This window comes from Pundamilia nyererei, unplaced genomic scaffold (genome assembly GCF_000239375.1).
Source record: "Pundamilia nyererei isolate P.nyererei 1_Seehausen unplaced genomic scaffold, PunNye1.0 scaffold00204, whole genome shotgun sequence".
NCBI classification, from domain to species: domain Eukaryota; kingdom Metazoa; phylum Chordata; class Actinopteri; order Cichliformes; family Cichlidae; genus Pundamilia; species Pundamilia nyererei.
In genome coordinates, this window is record NW_005187605.1 from 480,832 (window position 1) to 503,813 (window position 22,982).

Genomic DNA, 22,982 nt, shown 5'->3' on the forward strand with positions numbered 1-22,982 from the left:
GATGGAAGGAAGAAACGAGGAACTTCCGAGAAGATTCATGGATTTAATGCAGGAGGATCAGAGCGACAGAAGATGATATTAGGGATAGGATGAGATGGAGGCATATGATGTACTGGTTTAACCTCTTAATGAAGCAGCCAAAAGAAAAAGAAGAAACGAAATCCACAGTGAGTCTGGCTTGACAAAATCAGAGATTTTGAGGGTGTTTTATTTGAACCTACTCTCGCAAACTAATTTTCGCTAAGTAGCAGGAACTCACATGACAAGCTACCATCACAACAACAAAGCTGAAATTTTCTGTACGTGCTGACGGGGGGGATGACGTGAACTCGTAAAATGTGTACTTACGTGATTACGTAGCAGTGGTTACGCGCAGAAGCTGGGTGTGAAGATGGCGGACGAGGAGGCCGAACAGGATCGTAGTCCTGCCATTGGTATCAGTGAAACGACCGAGGAACTTAAAAAACGTTTGCAAGAATTGCAAGAAATCTTGAGTAGAGAAAGTATCGACTCTCCAGAAGAATCATCTTCGAAGTATTGTCAAGAGTTTTGTGGGGTGAGCTGCTTTTCTTTACGCTTAAGCAAACAAGCTAATCAGCTAGCATTGATAACAACGCTACACACATACTGATATTCCAGAGAAAGCCCTGCTTTCAAAACTGAGTAGTTCTTGGAAGCACTCGCTAGTTGTTGTTGTTTTGTCTATGTCCAGAATAGAAGCGTGTCTAGTAGTCACAAGTTGGTGAATACACACAGGCTCGTAAACTTCAGCTTAAATGTTGAGCATCTGAAGCAAACGTTAGCTTAAAGCTGTGTCTGCATGAGGTAATTACCTTTGGCAATGTTGGTGTTAAGAGTCGTTCAGGTAAAATGACCTATACCAGCAATAATAAAATGACTTGTTTTATTTACGGTGGCTTCCATTGCATTAATACACTTAGCGCGTCTGGCGGATATGGGTGCCTAGCATCAGTTCTTTACCCTTGTATGTTTGGCTACATGCTCGTGCACGTGAGCGTAATTTGGTCGCCTGTCTCTCGGTAACAGCCCTAAGGCCAGCAAATTTCCGTTCGGCTGGATTTTAGGAGCAGCTGCAGCACATTTGGTACGATTGCACCTGGTAAAAGAAAGAAGTTGTCAGTTAATCCCGCGATGGATTTCTCCTGTGTACGTGCAGAACGGAACGCCCGCCTGCAGAAGGGCGCACGTCGTTTTCTGTCTCAGTTGCACGCTGAAGACAATGCAGCATAAATTACCAGCAGTCTCCCTTGGAGCCTGACCAGTGGCCGTTTGTGAGCTTGTGCACCGGGTGGAGTCTACAGAGGTGTGCTTGTCGTTTTGAGAGCGTGAGAGAGCGGGGATGGGGACTCTACGCGGAGTATCCTCGGGCTCATTGTGGTGGTGGTCTTCAGTGTGTTCGCCTTGTCCTGAGTACAGTGGTTACGTCAGGAAGTGCCTGTGAAGTCAGGCTGCTGATGGTGATGATGAATAGAAATGCTTTTGCAGATGTTTGATGAACCTAATCAGTTTTATCACGTGTCAGCTAACCAGTGACAGAATCAAAAACTGAGAGAAAAGTAAGGACACTAAAATTCAGTTAGTCAAGGGGTTCACTCTAGTGCTGCCCCTGGCTGGAACAATGAGTTTTATGTTCAAACTAAGTGAAAGTGGAAAATATATCCTATCTGTGACTTTAGCAGTAAGCGGCACTACTTTGTTTGGGTAGCTGCTTTTAAAAGTCCCTCCCCGAGCCTTTCCCCCACTGTCACCAGAGTTCATAGGTCATATGATTGCTGGGGGTTTTGCTATTGTACTATTGTAGGGTCTGCCTTACAATATATAGCTCAATGAGGCAACTGTGGTTGTGATTTGGCGATGTATAAATACAATTGAATTAACATAAAACTCATTGTGGGTAGTAGAAAAGTGGTCCCCTAAACTTTTTAGTGTTAGTAAGTCTATTAGCTACAACCAACTACATGATGTCATGTGGACTTTAGGCACATAAACTTGTGTCATAACGCGACCTTGGGAGGGAAACAGTGTTGTAGAAAGAACACTCTTCACTAATGGGAATAGTTCCAAAGCTTTCTTTTTTATGTATGAGAGTAGGGCTGCCACAAACGATTATTTTGATAGTCGACTAGTCACCGATTATTTTTGCGATTAGTCGACTAATCAGATCATCATCCATTGGACGTAAAACGTACAGCATATTGCACCAGCAGCATCTGCTCATATATAACTATCATTAGCTTACAGCTTTAAGTGTTTAAGGTATGTGCTAACTAAAAACAAAGACAAGATGATAGTTTATTAAATTTTAATGAATTTTACAGATTGTTTCGGTCAAGTTTAATAAACTCCTTGCTATCTAAAATATAACAGGACACCGGAGTAAATTCTCGAGCATCTCACACTTCTGATAATCAGCTGTCTGCTTGACGTTTATTCAGCTGTGTAAAAACTATAACTTTAATCTCAGCCAAACCGATTTACTCAGGAACAAATAAAATACAAAAAAAAGCCAAACAATAACATGTTTAAGTTATCTAAGTGACTTATGTATGTTTAACCTGAGTAGCGAAAGACGGCGGTGGGTTTGAAAACGATTTGCCGGGAGTCCGGTGTTCTCACGGGCTCTAGTGAGCCTAGCTAGCTATCGAGCTAGTGGGTAACAGACGTCTCCGAAAACGTCGGCGCGCTTTTGAAAATATGTGGCGTCTTGATAAACTGAGCAAATATTTGAGGTTTACACAGCTACGTTTATTTTGTGACCCAGAAAAGAATAATAAGAGTAATTTTAAAACTAACTAACTAGCTGCCGCCGTTGTTGGAAATTGAGCTGGGCTGCGCTATGAATTCTGGGACACAGCTTCTTCTTCTTCTTCAGGGTTTAACGGCAGCTGGCATCCATGCAGTGCTGCCCTCTTCTGTTTCAGTCCGTTATTACACTCTTAAATCCTACTACTCATTCCTGCGTCTTTTGTGATCTTACAAAGCTTCAAACGACGCGTCGACTATTAAATCAGTCGTCGACGATTTTGATAGTCGACGTAATCGTGACTAGTCGACTAATCGTGGCAGCCCTATATGAGAGATACATACTTCTGAATGACATGGAGCAGGTGCATCTAGTACGCGTGGAGTGGGCACAAAACGGTGACATACAGACATGTAAAAGGTCCTTAACAGGAATGACTCAGGCCAAACTTATGGTCCCACATATGTCTGCAGACGGAGAGCAGTGTGCTCGTCTGCAGTGCCTCAGTGTCTCTGTGCCACCTCTGTATGTGACACAAACAAAACAAGAATGTACGACATCGAGCCGATTGTGTACCAACTGCTATACCCATCTTAAAAAAAACAGCCTTAGCATCCACTAACCACATCAGGTTAGGAAAATCCCAAGTGATAGTTAATTGTGCTGCTTTTCGTTTGAGGCTAAAACAAAGAGATTGAGGTTTCTATAAGCAGTATATTGTGTAGGATATATGGCTGCAGCAGTTCATTGAGTAATTGGATTATAAAAAAGTTCTCAATACAATTTTTTTGCTTTGCTTTGATGCTTTGTTTAAAGCACAGCTCTGCAGCGTGCCATTGTCACCATGGAAACCCACATTTACAACTAAAAACATACCTGCAGTATAAACTGGGAAAAAAAACTAGAGGGAATCCCAGAGCAAAGTCTGACGTGAAGAAAAGCAATCTTTGTAGCTGCTCCATCCACTGCCAATTGTTTTATACTGAAAAAAATCTGCTGTAAGACTCCAGAAGTTGATAAATACAACAAAATAAAACCGGTACCGGTACCCAAAAAAAATATGATTTATTCATAACACATAGGAAAAGACCCAGGGAAACAGAGTTAACGATAAAAACAAATAAAAAAAATGTATATTAAAAACCCAGAAAGCCATAAATTTCACACCCAAGCCTGAACTCTTGCGGCACGGTACTAAACGACTCACGGACCGGTACCGGGGTTGGGGACCGCTGTACTAGATCATATTATTTGAAAGTTCTGTTAAATATTTCAGATTAAAACTGAAATAATGCATTTTGTTAATTAGATTGCATTCATATTTAAAATATGACAAACATCTTTTTCATAAGCCACTTGTAAAACTGTGAGCCTTTGACCTGAGGGTTGTTATTTTGGACAATGAATTATTATTGACATCTACACCATCATAACGCCTGTTTTCAACAGCACAAAATGTTGATCAGAGAAAAGGCTAAATTACCTCCAAAAACTGTTATTTTCAACCAGATCGTGCTTAAAATTGCACTGGTGTACTAACTCAAATCAACTTCTACATTTATTTTTTTCTACTGTGAATACAAAAAAATCTGAATGAATTGAACCCATTTTTTAACCTTAAGTTGCAAGCAGAGGTTTTTCACAAATGATGATACTGTCACAGTATGTCTCTTTCTGTGGTCAACACTAGACCTTTAATAGACCTAAATAGTGTCTATAAAAACTACTGGTCAAGAACAACCACAGCTTGTTTATTTAACAAAGCTTTGTCAGCTAGTCAGTAATGAGTTGTTGCTGCTGTGAAGGTCCCTACAGCAAAGATACCCCCTTTGAACACAAGGCAGACCAAGTTTTTCTCGGTAGCTATCTGTGAATCCCCTTGTTGGTGCTGTCAAACTTTGCTATATAAAATTCAGACGCTTTCTGGCCTGAAAGCAGAGCTGCACAGGGAAAGCGCTGCAGACTGAGGTGACAGAAAGGCTGTAGGCCGGTGTGGATGAGATGATAAGTTTGAACTTTTCTACTTTTACATTCATTTAATAAAATGTTTTTCTTATTTTATTGTAGCTAGCTGTGAGATCATGATCTAAATCATTTGTAAAACTAGTAAAACCTCTAAATGTGTATTCTAGGGCTGTTCGATATAACAATATATATTGGATGACGATATAAAAACGTCTATCGTTTCATTTTACGCTATCGTTTGTTTCGTGGTGTTGCAAAATAAACTGTTTACGGCAATATTTTTTCATTATTTTGATGGTCACTGTAGTGGTTATATTAATTTCTTCTTTCTCTCTTTCTCTTATATTTAATATAACCAAACTACAGAGAGACAAGCGCCTGTTTTTATGTGTTGTCGTTAGCAACAACAACGGTGAAAGCGTGTCCGCTTGTTTATGTTCCAGATAAACCTTTCACAATAAAGCTCAAGATCCTGTTGAGACTTTTCAAAATAAACTGAATCACGTGAAAGAGCAGATTATTTACGGATGAGAAGTAAAAAAGAGCCGTCAGGTGCTAAAAAAAAACCTTAGACTCAAACGTTAGAACAGGCTTTTCCCCGCAGCACGCTGTGTGATAAATACTCACAAAAAAAACAGCGGCCGTTACAACTTATGTCTAAAAATGTATCGTTTCATGCATCGGTTAAAAGACTCGACTCCAGCTACATGACGCCCAGCTGCAAACACTTCACGCAAGTCGAGCTGCCCAAGATTCACAGAATTTACAGAAAATGTTACATTTTTGTGATTTATATCGTTATCGGACGATAGATGTCTTAATATCAGGATATGAGATTTTGGTCATATCGCACAGCCCTAGTGTATTCTGTTAAATGAGTACACTAAAATTGGATTTCGCGGAAGCAGTTGATTACAATAACAAGTGCTGCTGGTCGCTCAGTGGTTTGCACTGTTGCCTGCTGGTATCAGGTGTTGTACATGAGGATGGAAGCCTGTCATCATGTCAGAAATTTTCTTGTTTTGTTTAACTCTCGTTTCAAGGTTCCTCTATCACATTGTCTGTGACAGGCAGGCTTTTGGGCCATTATCCTGAAGCCTGCCTGTCTTCCCTGCAGGAAAATGAGACGGGAAGATGAGGAATACTTTATTTAAACACCTGTTGTAATATTATTGTCTCTAGAAAAAGCTGCATTTCCTGCGAAAATGCAGTGTGAATGCCGTGTAGTGGAATCTGCTGAAAACAGCTGAAAAGAGGTGTAGAAGCAGAAGTGCTTGCTGAAGATGGCTGTATGTGAAAGGGTACACTGAAGAGTGTCAAGAAAGCAGAGTGCATGCAAGCGGGAAAGATGTGTGGCAACTATCACAGGTAGGCTTCGAACCTTTACCGCCGCGTCTCATGGCAGCTGCTCAACCCACTGAGCCAAACCAGTTCTGGTCCAAAACAAAGATATGATGAGAGAAAAAATGTGCACTGTGGAGCAGAAGCTGAAATTTGCTGAAAGGAGGTGAAGAAACTGAAATTTGTGCAGAATAGAGTTAAAGAGGCTGAGATTTGTGCTGAAAAGAGGTTAAGAAGCAGAACTTTGCGCTGAAAACAGGTGAATCAGCAGAATTTGTGCTGAAAAGTAGTGAAAAACTTAAAATTCTACTGGAAATAGGTGAAAAAGCTGAAATTTGTGTTGAAAGGACTTAAAACAGTTGAACTGTTAACTGAAAAATTTTTTTTGTCATAAGCGGGATTCGAACCCGGGCCTCCTGCTCTGAGAACGGCTGCTCATCTCACTGAGCTAAAACATGGCTCAGCCTGGCAAGCAAAGCTGGTGATCACACTGATAATGTGGTCCCATTCAGCAAAATGGGCCAAAAAATGGCATAAAAAGCTTCATAGCTCAAAAAGTATAAAAGTTATGAGCACCAAAAGATATAGCAGGCATTAGCAGAAGGAGCAGAACAGTTTAAAGTTTGAATGGTGAAAATCGGATGAAAACTGAGGGAGTAGTTAACCAACCAAGGTCTGAGCAACTAGAATAAGGTGGAAGAATAAAGAGAAACAGGATCACTATAGTGTGAATGCCTCACACAATTAGAATTAAACTGTAGTGAATGGACTGCCTGTTTTCAAACTGCTGGTAGGTTTTGTTTTTTTTGGTTGTTGTTTTTTTTTTTTGTTTTCCATTGTTGCTAAGTGAGTGACTTTGGTTCCCCTTGCAGACATTGTTGGAGTACGCAGGTCGGTGGAGGGTGGAGGAGGAGCCTTTGCCTCTGGTGAAAGTGTACACGGAGGCCCTGGTGAATTATGCCCGTGCCTCTCCATACCTCTCTCTGCAGTGTGAAAATGTTTCTCTTGTAGTTGAGAGACTCTCACTGTAAGTATAACTGCACATACACACTTTACATTCATGGAACGTTTGTTGGATACTGTCCTGTAACAACGTTGAGTTACACATTTTCCTGTAAAATCAGTCCATCAGAGGTCAGTTTGCTGTTTCTATGGTTCGGTCTACAGGAGTTTCCTCGAGCTTTTACTCTCACTGAAGGATATTCCACATGCCGCATGGAACGAGTTGAAGTCATGTGTTCAGGTAAAGAAGATTTCAGCTTTCCAAATAAAGTATTCAAAATGTCGGCTCTAAGCTGGACTTCATAAGCATGCTTTTGCTACTCACATTCAGACCTCATGGAGTTTTCCTGTTGTGTACAGTTTGCTCACAGCAATCTTAAACAGAATGGAATCACTCAGCTGTCCCCGTTGTCTGCTTTGGGCAAGTATGAGGGTGTTTGGTCCAACAGGACGCTGCAAGGCCTTCTGTCCAATGAAAACCTTCCCACAGAACAAGGTGAGTGCAGGCCTCTTTTTCACATTGTGTTATTTGGAAAGATCCTGTGCTTTTAATTAAATACTAGTAAAAATAACAATAATGTGCTTTGTGCAGCACCTTTGAAAACATAGTGTGCTTTATAGAACTGAAATAATGGTCAGAGTGATTAACACTGCAGGTTAAATTTAAAAAGTAACAAAATGTCAGAAGGAATAACAAAATATTTCCTGTTAAATATGTTTGGAGCAGTGATTGAACAGTAAAAATTGAAGTTCACAACCTCAGTTCTTATTTTTCAATTCAAATTAGGGAGTAGATAAAACTTTATTAATCCCTCAGGTGGGTTCCTCTGGAGAATTCAGTAATTTGAGTAACTTCAAATCATCAGATCCAAGTCCAGCGAGGGGCAGCCATTTATTGCAACAACTTAAGCACAGCAGAGATCAGACTTAAGTTAGTGACTGGTGCTTCACCAACTCCAAACAATAAGCTTCACCAAAAAGAAAATTGAAGTAGGATCTTAAAAGAACAGGTGAATACTCTACCTCCCGTCCTGTGCTCTAAATCTCTCTATACATAATGTGCATGCTGACGGAAGTGCTGTTTGGAATTTGTTGTCAACTTCTTGTGCATTAGTCGAGCCTGGAAGTAAGACTAGGGATGGGTACCGGTGTCCGGTGCCATGATGGCACTGGTTCTGACATAAACGGTAGTAACCAGACTGAAAAGCAGCGCACATTTCGGTGCTTTATTTCGGTGCTTTTTTTTTCCTGAGCTGTGATACACTTCTAGCCAATCATTTTACGTTTCCGAGGATAGTAGGCGGGGCCAGGTACGTACGTTCTTTTAGAGCAGAGCTACAGATTAAAAATGCCCAAGGCGAAAAGTCTGGCTGTACTTCACAGCAAAATATGCAAACTCAGCAGCCTGCAACAAGTGCTTTAAGCTGATACTGTGATACTGTCAAAGGAGGTAACACCTCAAATCTGATGAAACACCTGGCGACGCATAGCGTTTTTTTTAAAAGCCCAGAAATGCGCCGTATGATAGCTTGCTGCGAGACCTCACACCGAGCGCATCTACTGTGCGTGGGTTGCCTGTTATCTGACCCGGAGTTAGCAATATCCCCCAAAAACCCCGAAGAGGAGAGTCCTGGCCCCTAGCCCTGCCAGTGTATCAGAAATGATGAGGATGATGATGCAGCAGCAGCCGTTCTTCTCTGCGTGAGTAGCTTAATGTCCGTGTGTAATTTACGTTGAGTAGGCTAACCACGTTATTACATTAATGCATGTAAGGTGAACTAGCAAACAGCGTTGTAGTTACATGCGGCTGTCTTCTTGTTTGATGGCAGATACTCCCTTCACCCTGGCCAAAAAGGCTAAAATGACCAAAGAAAAAGTGGAAAACAGTTAAACATGAGAGGTTTTGGATAAAGTTCGTGTTTTTTTCCATTGATTAAGCACTGCTTCCAGCCAAGAGTGATACCATATATGCCCTATAGCTGCAGAAAAGGCTAACATGGTATATTTTTACAAAAAACCAGCTGAACATGAGAGGTTTTTGGACCAATTTTGTGTTCTCCATTCTTTAAGCACCGGTTTGAGCACCGGCACCGTTTCAAAAGTACCGATTTGGCACCGGTATCGGATAAAACCTAAACGATACCCATCCCTAAGTAAGACTACTTCTTCTGCGTCATTGCGACAGGAAGCTCCAAAGTTTGACAGTATTGCTCAGATGAAAGTGTGTAGTCTGTTTTGTTTAATATGAGAGGTAAAGGACATTTCCTGGTTACAAATGGCTTTAAGATTCCTCACTGTCGCTGGAGGCCCAATTAATCACAATAAGGGATCTGGTTGGTCCCTATGTTGCACGTCTTCAAGTACAATAAGTGAAAAGGGTTTAAAGTAGATTTTATGCAGCCTCGGCATTAGCAATACTGTGTTTAAGATTTTACTGGAAAGAAAATTGTTGAGCACTTCCATTTAAAAAAAAAAATAAAAATTTAGATACTTAACATGAATTTTTAAAAAATGCATATTGAATGTTTCAGTTGAGGAATTCCTAGCACAGGAGGGAATCGTACTGTTGGGGATGAGGGTGAAGCAGCTGATGAAGGAGAAGAAGCTAGAGAAGGCTGCACTGCTGGCAAAGACCTGCTGCCAGTCCTCAGCCTTCCAAGTGAACGGATCCTTCAAGCAGCTGTATCTTGTGTGCCTCTGTGGTACTGCAGAGCAGAATCAGCTTATGGAGGAGGTGAGTTTCATTGGGTTATTTAATTATGCATAAAGTGCTGTGGTCACACTTAGTAGCGAGTTAAGTTTTTTATATGTTTTCATAGACTTTCAACCTGAGGGTTTCATCTTTCATCTGCTGTTTATCCTACACAGGCCAGCAGTTGTGTTGTTGGACTTTGTGTTTGTGTGTTAGGAATCGGGGGTTTGTTTGAAAAAGCAGGTTTAGTGGGAAAACTGAGATTTTATGTGTAAGGTAAGGGGAAAGTTGTACAGAGAGCACTAACTTAAGCTGGTTGGTTCCCTGCAGCTCAAGCACACTTGGGTTATGCATCGGAACATCTATAACACATCAAGTCAGAAAAATAAAGTGCAGGTTTTGGAGTAATCTAGTCACAGTAAGCCCAGTTGAGATGATTTGGCATGGCCTTAAACAGACAGTTCATGCTCAAAACCCCTTCAGTGACTGAAAATGAAAGCAATTCTGCAAAGAACAGTGGAACAAAATTCCTCAACAATGATTTGAAAGAGTAATTGCCAGTTCCTGCAAATGCTGGAGGTTTATTAGGTTTATGGGGCATAAATAAAAGTGCATTATGTATTTAGTCAGGTTATCTTTGTCTGATACTAAAGTGTAACAAATATGCCAAAAAAAGGGCAAATAATGTTTTTACAACATTGTATTAAAATTGTGATAATGTGAAAGGTTTCCTGTGTGTGACTATCTAGTATGAGCCTTTCAAGTTTGAGTATTTTCAAACACATTTTCAAGCTACAGTCACTGAATGCTGTCGAGCAACATTTTGAAATGTCTCTAGTTTAGCTCTTAGCTCCCTTGGTATTAAAAAGGTAACTTAGCACATCATGATGTCACTTTGCTGCTAGCCTTATTTGTGCCCTTAATCTATTGGTGCTGTTGTCTTCTTATGTTTTCTTGTAATAGGTAGGCAACATTTAAAAGTTTCTGAGACCTTTGATATTGGAGGGTTGCAAAATTACTGAACGATTGGTTTCATCACTTGGGTGATTCAATATGTGGTTATGTTGTTTCTATCTGTAAAGCTTTCAAAGGAGGACTGCCGTGATGCATTAGAGATGATTTGCAACCTAGAGTCTGAGGGAGACGATAATGCAGCTTTCAGTTTATGCTCGGCCTTCCTGACCCGGCAGCTTCTCCAAGGAGACACATACTGTGCTTGGTAAGAAGAAAAGTTCTCTGATTTGATGCTGACCACTATTTTATTTAATTTTTTAGAAAAATAAGTAAAGTTATAGAATCAGCATACTTTTTTTCCTTCTCTTTTCCTCCATATTGTTGGGTACTATTAAGACAGCGGTCCCCAACCCCCGGGCCTCGGACCGGTACCAAGCCGCGAGAGTTGACGCTCAGGTGTGAAATATATGGTTTTCAGGGTTTTTATCGGTTTTCAGCGTTATTTTGTTATCGTTTTTATCGTTAACTCACTTTTCCTGGGTCTTTTCACGTGTGTTATGAATAAGTCTTCTTTTTTCGGTACCGGTACTAGTTTTATTTTGTTGTATTTATCCGCGACACGCGACAAGGCCGGTCCGTGAAAATATTGTCGAGCATAAACCGGTCCGTGGCGCAAAAAAGGTTGGAGACCGCTGTATTAGGAGGTTGGTGATGTAATCAGTATTGAGCAAGTTGTCTGTCTTCTAACCAGGGAACTCACACTGTTTTGGAGCAAGCTGCTGAAGCGATTGGAACCATCAGAGCAGGCCTTTCTTGACAGATGTCGCCAGATGTCTTTATTGTCAATTACTGTGTACCACATCCTGTTCCTCATCAAGGTCATTCAGTCAGAGGTTAGTGGAAAGTCATCTGCTTCAGTATATTCAAACATTTGGACCCAATGATTGACTGCAACTGTTATCTTTTGCCTTTGAGCTATCCACACCATATTGCCAAAAGTGTTCACTCACCCATTTAAATTGAGTTCAGGTGTTCAGATCACGTTTGTAGAATGAAGCACTTAGGCATGCAGACTGCATCTACAAACATTTGTGAAAGAACGGGTGGTTCTCACAAGCTCAGTGAATTCCAGCTTGGTATCATGATAGGATGTCTCATATGCAATCCAATGTAAGGCCAGTCGTGAAATGTCATTGCTACTAAATATTCCACTGTCAGCTGTTACTGTAACAAAGTAGAAGTGATTGGAAACAACAGCAACTCTGCCATGAAGCGGTAGGCCACATAAAATCACAGTCAGCATATAGGTTGCCAACTTTCTGCAGAGTCAGTCAGAACAGAACTCCAAACTTAATGTGACCTTCAGATCAGTTTGAAAGAACAGTATGTAGAGAGCTTCATTGAATGGGTTTCCACGGCCGAGCAGCTGCATCTAAGCTTTACATCAAGAAGCGCAATGTAAATGGACTCTACAACAGTGGAGACATGTTCTCTTTTTGCTAAAGCATATAGTTAGTGCTGGATCAGGTGACCCTGAATCCTCCCTTAATTATGCTGCAATAAGCGTAGGCTGCTGGGGGATTCCCATTGAGTATTTCTTATTATTATTGTAGGGTCTACCTTAGAATATAAAGCACCTTGAGGTTACTGCTGTTGTGATTTGGCGCTTTATAAATAAAATTGAATTGATTGATGAATTCACGCTTCTTTTCTGGAAATCCAACAGACAAGTCTGGGTTTGCCAGTCGCCAGGAGAACGGTACTTGTCTGATTGTGTTGTGCCCAGTGTAAAGGTCTGTGGAATGGGGATTATGGTGTGTCGTAGTTTTTGGGCACAAAATACTACCCCGACAGCATGTGGCAGGACAAATGACCAAACATCTTCCAGCTTCTGTCTCCTGGCAGAAGCTGGAAGATGTCACCTGGCAGAGATGCCCACTCTCCCCTGCACTGTTTGCAATTTTTATCGAACCACTAGCAGCAGCAGCAATTAGACAGGCTAAAGTGATTACGGGCATAAGATGGAAGAATGTTGAACATAAAATCTGTCTTTATGCGGATGTATTGCTTTTTTTCCAAACACTCACAAACAGCTCTCCCTGAGATACTGCATTTAACTCTTTTTCAAAAGTTTCAGATTATTCAATAAACTGGTTCAAATCTACAGTTCTTCTGATTAATTGCTCCTTCCATAATTCCCCTTCTAGCCCACTGCTATCTGGAAATATTGAATATTTAGGTATTAATGTCTCTCCTAAGCTTGCAGATTTAACTAAATTAAACTACATCCCACTAGATGGAAATCTCTACCCATATCTTTCATGGGAAGGGTCGCTTCAATAAAAATGATAGTCTTGCCAAGAATCAATTTTGTTTTTAATGATCCCGAGTAAACCATCACCAGACTGGTTTAGGTCTCTAAATTCCTTTGGAAAGGTAAGCCCCCACATATTATCTTAAAAATGCTACAAAGGAGGACTAGATCTGCCTAACTTTCAACACTGTATCTTAGCCAACAGGTTATTGTAGTAACTTAATAACCAAATAACGTCTTTTTAATGAAATGGGTCTTCTTTATTAATATAGCCAGAGCAGTTCAGAATAAGTTGAAACATGCTTAAAATAATTTTGCTTTTTTGTGTGTGTGTGTTTGTCCCCTTCACAGATTGACCGTGTTGGCCTGCCAGTGTGCATCGAAATGTGCATCAGGGCTCTACGGATGGAATCAGGTGATGGGAACAGTAAAGCCACTGTGTGTAAAACAATTTCCTGTTTGCTTCCATCTGACTTGGAAGTGAAGCGAGCCTGTCAGCTGACAGAGTTCCTCCTAGAACCCACTGTTGAGTCTTACTATGCTGTGGAGACTCTTTATAATGAACCTGATCAAAAACTAGAGGAGGAGGATTTGCTGGTTCCCAACTCGCTGCGATGTGAACTCTTGCTAGTGTTAAAAACCCAGTGGTCCTTTGACCCAGAATTTTGGGATTGGAAAGCGCTAAAGCGTCATTGCTTGGCACTAATGGGCGAAGAAGCTTCCATAGTGTCGTCGATTGATTTGCTGAATGATACAGAGAGCCCTGAAGAAGAGGACGTCATGAGCCTAAGGGGGTTTAATAATGTTCCAGACCACTTAGTTACTGGCACCTACGAACTCAAAGATGTTACAGACAAGAAACAGAAAAACAGAGAAATGAAGAAACTGAGAGAAAAAGGTTTTATATCTGCCAGGTTCAGAAACTGGCAGGCCTACATGCAGTACTGTGTGCTGTGCGACAAAGAGTTTCTCGGCCATAGGATTGTACGACACGCACAGACTCATCTAAGCAAGGGAATGTACACCTGCCCAATATGTGCTCAGACATTTACCTCAAAAGACACATTAATTCCCCATGTAACATCACATGTGAAACAATCGTGCAAGGAAAGGCTGACTGCACTGAAAACAAGCAAAAAACTGGCTAATCCCAAAACAGCTGCCCCTGTTATTGCAGCCTTTGAATCCAAAACGCAGCACAATCTTTCTGTAAATGGTGACCCCTCAGGGTGTAACGGGGGGTTGGCTTACAAGGGTCAGACCAGTGGGCCTAGGCTTAATGTGGACTGTAGTGAGGACAACATGTGCCCTGTTGGAAAATGCAGGAGGAGCTTCAAATTTTTCAAAAATCTTATTGCACATGTCAAAGCTCATGGGGATAATGAGGAAGCAAAGACGTTCCTTGAGATGCAGAGCAAAAAGGTTGTTTGCCAGTACTGCCGTCGCCACTTCATTAGTGTCACTCATCTTAATGATCACTTGCAGGTCCACTGTGGTGTAAAACCTTACATCTGCATACAGTTGAACTGCAAGGCAAGTTTCTTGTCCAACACTGAGCTCCTAATACATAGGAAAACACATTCTGTGTTTAAAGCTAAATGCATGTTTCCAAACTGTGGAAAAATTTTCAATGCAGCCTTCAAACTGTATGACCACGAGGCACAGCATTATAAAACTTTTACCTGTAAAGTTGTGGACTGTGGAAAAGTATTCCATTCACAACAGCAGCTGGATTTACACCAGGACAGGCATGTGACTCAAGAAGAGGAAAACCAGTCCTCTGAACAAACCCTACAAAATGGGCAACCCAGCCCTTCACTCGCTGAGCAAATGCAACAGGAGAACTGGAGCACTGAAACGGAGAGTGTTGATCAAGACCGTGGACGGCTGCCGGTACCCACTGAGACTTTGCTGACATCTTCAGAAGAACCTGTGGACACATTAAAACAATATACAAGCGAACATGAAGACAAAGCTTTTTCAAGCAGTCATACACACAATTTAAGCAATTCTGTGATTCAGTCTGTCTGTTCCAGCTTGTCTGAAACTCAAAGATATAGAGATAATTTGTCTGATTATCAAAGAGCGCCCCAACAGAATCAGTCTGTACCTTCATTTGAAGCCAGTTTAAATAATGTCTTACAGAGCCAACCGCAGATGTTCTCTAATATTCAGAATACTGATTCAGTTAATTACAACTCTAACTTAAATTTGCCAGTAAAGCAAGAGCCACCGTCTACTAGCAACTGCTTAACAGTACAGCTGCCTCACAACTCTGTAGAGCCTGCAGTTTTGCAGCCACTCCCTCCAACAGTAAGTCCTCAGCAGCGAGCTGGGAACAGAGCGGACAACTCTCTAGAACAGAGAGAGCGATTTCATTGCGCATTAGAAACCTGTCCGAGGCATTACAGCTCCTACAGGAGTGTCACCAAGCACATGAAAGCGGTTCACCCAGATTTCTATGAGCAATGGAAAGTTGCTCGAACTAACATCAAAACAACCTATGCTCCAGCACAGAGCAAATCGTCTGTGGAGCATCTCAGTTCAGTCTCGCAGCTTCAGAACCAGCAAAACGGTAGAGTAACAATTCATGGAGTTCAGAGACAGAACGTTATCCAATCACCTTATACCAACATGGGTAACAGTTTAAACTATTCTGACCTGCACTCGCTTTCTTCACCAGGCCTCACTCATAATGGTTCGCTGCTAATGGCAAATGTTTTGAATCCCATTGTTCTCTCTCAGTTAGGGAGCAATAGAAATCCCACAATTGAACACGCTCAAGCTTCAGGCAGTCACAGTTGGCATACAGTTGCTGGAAGTGAACAGGTTCAAAACTGTGGTTCTTCTCAAGTCTATCCACCTAGCCTGCAAGCGAACCTGCAAATGAGTCCTAATAGTTCTGTTGTGTCGCTTGGTGTCCCATCCTGTTCTGTGATGGGATCAGTTACGGAGAGACCAGCAGAGTCCTTGCAGTCACCACAGAACAGTAGGCCCCAGCCAGTTCGTCCCTCGTACGTGAATGGTGCAAAGGAAGTGTTGGAACAAACTGATGCCTGTCCATCATATTCATCACAGATTCAAAGCAGTTTAGCCCCTGGTGCCAAGATACCTGAACAAACGCAAACTGTGCAAAATCATCTACAGATGAATTTTCCTTCTGCAAACAACGAAATCCAGAAGAGTAGTACGGTCCTACCTATAGATGGCCCTATTGTCGCCGAAGATGAGGTGCGACGCAGAAAAAACAAAAGGATTAAATGGCCAGCGATTATTAAGGATGGGAAATTTGTTTGTCGGAGGTGTTTTAGACAGTTTGATAGTCCTAAATCCCTCGGAGGCCACTTGTCCAAACGAACAACTTGCAAACCCTACAATGATTCAGAACTGAATGCAGATTTGCCAAGATCATTCCTTGATCTTAATTCAGAGCAAACAGTTGGCACCCCTCAACTTTCTTATAACCCTGCTGCTGTGTACCAGGAGAAGCATCATCAATCTTCAGCAGCTACAAAAGATTACCCCACACGTAATTATCCACCAAATAACTTGCAGACATATGGCAGCAATGAGGCAAATGATGATATTCTTAAACAAATTATGACTGAATCCAACATGTCTGATCTCTTTGTGCACACACCTACCCCACAGACAATGTTCCAAAACCCCTGTGTTCCCCTAGGAGCTGGTGAGCGTTTGACAGGTAGCTCAGTAATACAGCACACAGAAAATGTTCAGGTGAAGCAAGAATGCTCATACAGTTCAGCCCATTATCCTCAGCCAAGTATGGATATATTTTCTGGAACAGAATTCCCAGACCCACTGTTTTCACAAATCCTCACAAAAAACCCTTCTGCGGCTGTCCCCAGATCTGCCCCTAAAAACGAGACTGCTGGGGAGATCCACAATGAAGGATATCAGTCTGACAATATCCACACACCAGATCCAGATTTAAACTCGGTGACACACACACTGATACCTGAAAATCAGCTTAGTCCAGCAGCAATAAGTAGCAGTCAGATTGAGGTGCAGAGAAAAGCTTTTGACCAAGGCATTAAAAAGAGACTGCGTGAGCAGATTTTGGCTGGCGACTTGCAGCGTCGGAACAGCACGTGTAACTCCTCCAACGCTGATGCTAAAGCCATATCGCTCGATCCAGCAGGTACCTCTTCCAATAATTCTGGATATAATCCATTGTCTAATGATGCAAAGACAGATTTTATTAGTCAAGGACAATTTTTTGAAGAAAATTCTGTAGTTATGCCACAGACCTCTGATGAAATTAAACTATTGCTGAACACACAAAGTTTTACTTGTTTCAGAGATACTGTTATACCACAACAGGAGGTACCAAGTCCCAGAGTCATTGTGGCAAATGATCCAGAGCCTGAACCATACCAACTGTCAGCCAGCCAACAGCAGTACATGACCGAAATTCAGAGTGCATTTGAAAGGCTCAACTTGGTCAGAGAAGTTGCTGATCAAATGTCAAATGTTTCTGTGCAGCAAGCTGCAAACAACCAGACCAAATGTGCAAAAGTCAAATCGCGTAAGTCAATTTCATCAGCCTTGATTAAGCCATTTGCTTGTGAGAAGGAGGACTGCACCTTTAGTTCCATTTCCAGTGAAGCACTGTGGAAACACCTCTCAAAAACCCACAGCTACAAAATTGAGATGGTGAATGTGGTTAAAAAACGATATGGCCTATATGCTCCTTTTAAATGTCAGAAATGTAGTAAGGCATTCACTCGAAACTCAAACCTCAGAGCTCACTACCACTCAGCTCACAAATTATCAGCTAAAGAAATTGCAGATTTAGATTTGAAGCGCAGGCTGGCCAAAGATGCTGCGTCCGCTGCTATTCAAAACCAACCTGTGGGTATAAACTCTGCTCCAGAGGCTCGGTACCACACGACAGTGGAGAACGGGACACATATGTGTCCGCTCAAAGATGCCACACAACGGGATTACCCATCACAGGTGCTGGGACCCTGCACTAACACAGTCATAACGAATAACAAGTTTCAGCAAGACATTCGCTCCACAGTGATCTGTCCTTTGCAAGCAGCTCACACGCATAACCAACCAGTGACTCCTTCGAGACAGGCACAGACTTCAACTACATCCTTCCCGTCAGTAAAAGCAGCAGAACAATGGTTACATGAACAGCAAAGAAACTTGCCTTTTCAGCATCCAGTGGTTGGCGACTCCTTACCTACAGTGTCACCTTTGCTCACCCAGGCTCTCTTGGGCACGGCTCAGGCTAAGGAGCCACAGTCCTCCAACAAGCATTCAGCTTTCAATAGGCACTCAATAGTTCAGCCAAGTACAGATGTTACAAAGAAGACTAAAGAGAGGAAGCCCAAGTTAGGTGATGCAATGAGTCCATACAGACCATATTGCTGTGTTCATCAAGGCTGCGTGGCAGCTTTTACTATCCAGCACAATCTGATCCTCCACTACAGGGCTGTTCACCAGTCTGCCCTGTCGGCACTGGAGGTAAACAAAGAGCAAGACCAGTCTGAGGCTGCGAATGAACTGGACCACGAGGATGAGCCAGAGGCAGAGTTCCCTCAGGTTTCTGAGTTCAGATGCCAAGTCAAAGACTGCTCCCGTGTTTTCCAACAAGTACCCAACCTCTTTCAGCATTATGTCCAGCTCCACGAATTTAGTCTAGATAAAGTCGGCAGTCTGTTGTCCAGCGTCAGGCTCGGCAAGTTTGCTTGTGGCCATCAAGGATGTAAGGAATCCTTCACTGCTTTCAGGAGTTACGTAGCTCACATCAAAGGTGAGCACAAAGATATAAAGCTGGCCAAACCAGAACATTTAAATGGTTCTTTCAAGTGTGAAATTGAAGGCTGTGACCGTTCATATGCCACAAAGTCAAATCTGATCAGACATATGATGAAAAAGCATCAGGATCTACAGCAGTCTAAATTAAAGAGTCAACAAATAAAAGATGGCACAAAACAGACTTCAAAGACTTTGCATTATCAAATTACTAAGACAAGTAATGGGAAAGAAAACATTGAAACGAATAAAAAGTTTTTGAGAGCAAGTGACACAAAGAGGGCTAGCAAGTCAAAGAACAATCACTGGGTTAAATATGGAAAACCCTCACTGAAATCTAAACTGGAGGCGTCCGCTTTGTGCACGAAGAAATTACCTCTGCAGTACCCCTGTATGATCAAAGGCTGCGAGTCTGTAATGAAGTCAGAGCGGAGTATAATGAAGCATTACATTGGCCACGGACTTTCAGAAAAGTACCTGGAACAGCACAGAAGTCACTTTATCTTCTGCAAAAAGTTTCCGCGGCAGAAGTGTCGCTCAATCAGGAGTGACGACTCCAAATCTGACAACACCTCAGACATGTCAGACGTCGAGACGGCTGCAGACACCAGCCTGGAGGGTAGAGAGTATGGATGCTCAAAGCCGATCCTACGCAGAAGGGCTGCAGCAGGGATCCCTGTAGCATTGTTTGACAGCAAATTATCAAATGATGGCATCTCTGATGGTTCTGTGATACTCAAACGCAAGCGAGGGCGTCCACGAAAATACATTGAAAAAATTGTGAAAGGCAAGAAGATTCCACATCCAACCAAGGCGGACGTGGTTTGCAACCGGGACAATGAAGCTGTCTCCTCATGTCCCGCTGTAATGCAGGAGGAGAGGACTGAGCAGAGCGTGCCGCTGGCTTCTTTTAAACCAATGGGATTTGAAATGTCCTTCTTAAAATTCCTAGAACAGTCAAATAAATCTGAGCACCCGTTGATGAGGAATGTCTCGGAGGCAGTAAAGTGCAGGCATCCGTTCAGCCTGAGCACCAAAGGCAACTGTGTCAGGTTCAGCAACCGTCAGAATCTGAAATCACTGAGCAAGGTGAAAATATACCTGGACACGGCCTTTTCATCGTCTGTCTCTGACCTGATGTTAAAACAGCTGCAGGACATGCGCCCTGCTGTGTTGTTAGAAAAATATAATTAACACTTTTTTTCCTTTTTTTTTTTTTTTTTCTTTTGGAAGCAGAATCTCAGGATTTGAATGAGTAAAATCTGCTGCACACTGGTGGCCCTACATGTAAAATGTTTTTTATACATCCATCTATAAACACTTGTTACCTGTACATGGTTGTCTATTGTTTTTTAACTAGAAAAATGTAAAGCATGTTTTTAAATACAAAAAAGAACATTCGGGTTTAGTAGATATAGGACATCAGGTTAGGGTGTCTTGATTATCCCTGTGGAACTTGGAGATTGGTGGACTGAAATTGACTGTGTAGTTTGTGGTTGAAGGTGTTTGTGCTGTGTATAGTTTGAAATTACCCACTGCAGCCAGCAGCCTGATTTTTTTTATTTTTTTTTGTAACGTATGTGTGTTGGGGGTGCAAAGAATTGATGCCTTTCATGATGTAATGTCTGGAGCTCCTGCATGCACACTGATGATGATAATGATTTTGTGGAAAGGTTTTTTGAATGACAAACAGATGTTCTCATATTAAATATTCACCAGTGTTTTGTAAGTGTGTGTGTGTGTGGTTGGTTTTTTGTTTTTTTCCTGCATTCACATATCTTGCATAATGCAATTATTTGAGTAGGAACAAATATTTAATCAAGCAGTTTATGGGTTTAACTTTTAAAAAAAAAAGTGGAGTTGCAGCTGTTTTTATAAATTACACATATATAACATAGGCCCAAATGTAATTGGACAATTGCTTGATAAATTTTCATGGGCAGACAGAAAGCAAATTCAGGCAGCAAAGAACTACATCCCCATTGTATGAATACTGGATTGAACTGTATGTTCAATTTCAGTTTTATTTATACAGCACCAAATCACAACAACAGTCTCCTCAAAGCACTTGATATTGTAAGGTAGACCCTACAATACTACATGCAGAGAAAAACCCAACAATCATGACCATCTATGAGCAAGCACTTGGCAACAGTGGGAAGGAAAAACTCCATCAGAACCAGGCTCAGGGAGGGGTGGCCATCTGCCACAACCGTTTGGGGAGAGAAAAGGAAGACTGGATGAAAGACATGCTGTGGAAGAGAGCCAGAGATTAATAACAGGTATGATTCAGTGCAGAGAGGTCTATTAACACATAGTGAAGAAGAAACATCCAGTGCAAGCTGGTTCTATAGAAGAGGGGCCTTTAAACTGAAGGCTCTGCCTCCCAGAGGCACTGGTCCCATTTAAAGACCAGTGCAGTACCTACTGCACTGGTCACACTGAAATAACTATGCGCTTAACAATTTGAAAATTGTTAAAATGGAAAGTTATTTAGTGTGTCACTTTTCATTTGAACAATTTTCAAATTGTTAAGCGCATAAAGTTATTTCAGTGCAAGTCATCTTATCCTGTGTTTCAAATGCTATACTTTTACTGTGACCAGTGCACTGGTCAATTTTAAAAATAGATGATATGGCCACCTTGTTTTAGAACACACTTCATAACTGTCCATCAAAGCAGGGAATCAGAAGGAGCAGACAGCAGACTTTGTTCAAGGGTCTTCTAATCATTCTTTATTTCACTTCAAATGTTCATAAACAAGTATAGCATTTTATTCATACAGATTTAAAGAAAAAGAATAAATTGTTAATGTTAACTATGCTAGCTAAGCAAAACCTGTCAGTGTTAACTATTACTGCAGGGGGTTTCAGTTGAAGTCATCCTCTCAAACATACCAATAAAGGACGTTCCTGTGGAATATTATCTAAAGTGCTTGTTGATATCAGTTCAGTTACAGAAGGACTGTTTAGAAATGTGAAAGGCCCCCCCCCCCCCCACAGCAGAGACATCATAGCTTTGCAGATTGAGAAAGAAAACAAAAGACAAAGCATCGTAAGTTTAGCATGACAATAGCAGCAGCCACAACATTGTCAGTATATGGAGAACATTCAAAATTCCTCAAAAGAGAATAGGGATGTACCACCTCATATCCCTTTTCTACAAGAACTAGTATATGTATTTAATTAAACCATGCAAAATGTTATCTTCACACTATGAAAACATTTCAAGAACAGAGGTGGAGGTCACATTTGGTTATTTGTGAGACTTGGGAGCATCTTTACGGAGGACTTTAAATAGAGTAACAAACAATTCTTTCAGGCTAAATGAAGATTTTCTAAATTAGTGAGATGCCATTTAATGTCAGGTTTATGGGTTAAAGTGCACGTTTGAGAGTTACGCCATGGAATCCAACTTATGATATGAGGCTCTCTATTCTCTGGAGCATCCAGAGTCATGTGCAATAAGGATGTAACACTATTAACAAGGTAATTGACCTCTCTGGGAGTAGAGTGTAGTTAGCTTCTCTGTACTGTGTTCAGACAGTGATTCCAATAACAGGAGCAAATCTACAACAGACTGGCTGAAAAAGAAAAGAATAAATGTTTCACAGTCCAGACCTAACCCTGACTGAAATGATCTTAAGAGGGCTGTGAGAATATAAATGCCTGTCAACTTCACTTAACTGGGGGAAGAAAAAAAAGAGTTTGTCAGTATTTTCATATAGAAAATGTTGCCTCCAAAGGTTATTCTGCAAACTATGTAATCATGGTTTGTAGTTTTTCAAGGCCTGTCACAACTTTTGAGATTACCTTTCTCAATCACTATACACATCTACATACAGCAGTTAAATTAAGTAATAAACATGTCACCAATGAATATATTTTCAAACTTGCTATCAACATGAAATTCTCACCAGATGTCGATAACAAACCCATCCAAAAAAACCAAAAACAAATGACACACATGGTAAATGGACTGTTTGTCATATAGCACTTTTTGACTCTCTCGGAGCGTTCATACTGAAATTTATTTAATACTTTTGACAGCTTAAAGACACCTCCTGTATGGAGAAACTAGTTACAGACTTTGCTCGGGTTTAATTTTGGCCTATTCTTCCACACAAACTGTCTTCAAAAATCCTGAAGTGGGCCCCTTCT

The 22,982-nt window shown here is 41.4% G+C and overlaps 1 protein-coding gene across 1 annotated transcript; it reads left to right on the forward strand.

Annotated features, from left to right (window-relative positions):
* The first annotated feature begins 377 nt into the window (after positions 1 to 377).
* Positions 378 to 20,537, forward strand: znf292b (zinc finger protein 292b). The gene is made up of 8 exons (XM_005747775.1): positions 378 to 556; positions 6,943 to 7,097; positions 7,238 to 7,313; positions 7,433 to 7,568; positions 9,604 to 9,806; positions 10,847 to 10,983; positions 11,470 to 11,611; positions 13,384 to 20,537. The coding sequence occupies exons 1-8, from the start codon at positions 392 to 394 to the stop codon at positions 20,014 to 20,016; spliced, it is 7,647 nt and encodes a 2,548-aa protein (XP_005747832.1). The 5' UTR covers positions 378 to 391; the 3' UTR covers positions 20,017 to 20,537.
* Positions 20,538 to 22,982: the final 2,445 nt, after the last annotated feature.

Coding starts and splice junctions, on each gene's coding strand:
- znf292b (XM_005747775.1), top strand. CDS start 392: ATGGCGGACGAGGAGGCCGAACAGGATCGTAGTCCTGCCATTGGTATC. Junction 557..6,942: donor ATTGTCAAGAGTTTTGTGGG/GTGAGCTGCTTT, acceptor TTCCCCTTGCAG/ACATTGTTGGAGTACGCAGG. Junction 10,984..11,469: donor GGAGACACATACTGTGCTTG/GTAAGAAGAAAA, acceptor TCTTCTAACCAG/GGAACTCACACTGTTTTGGA.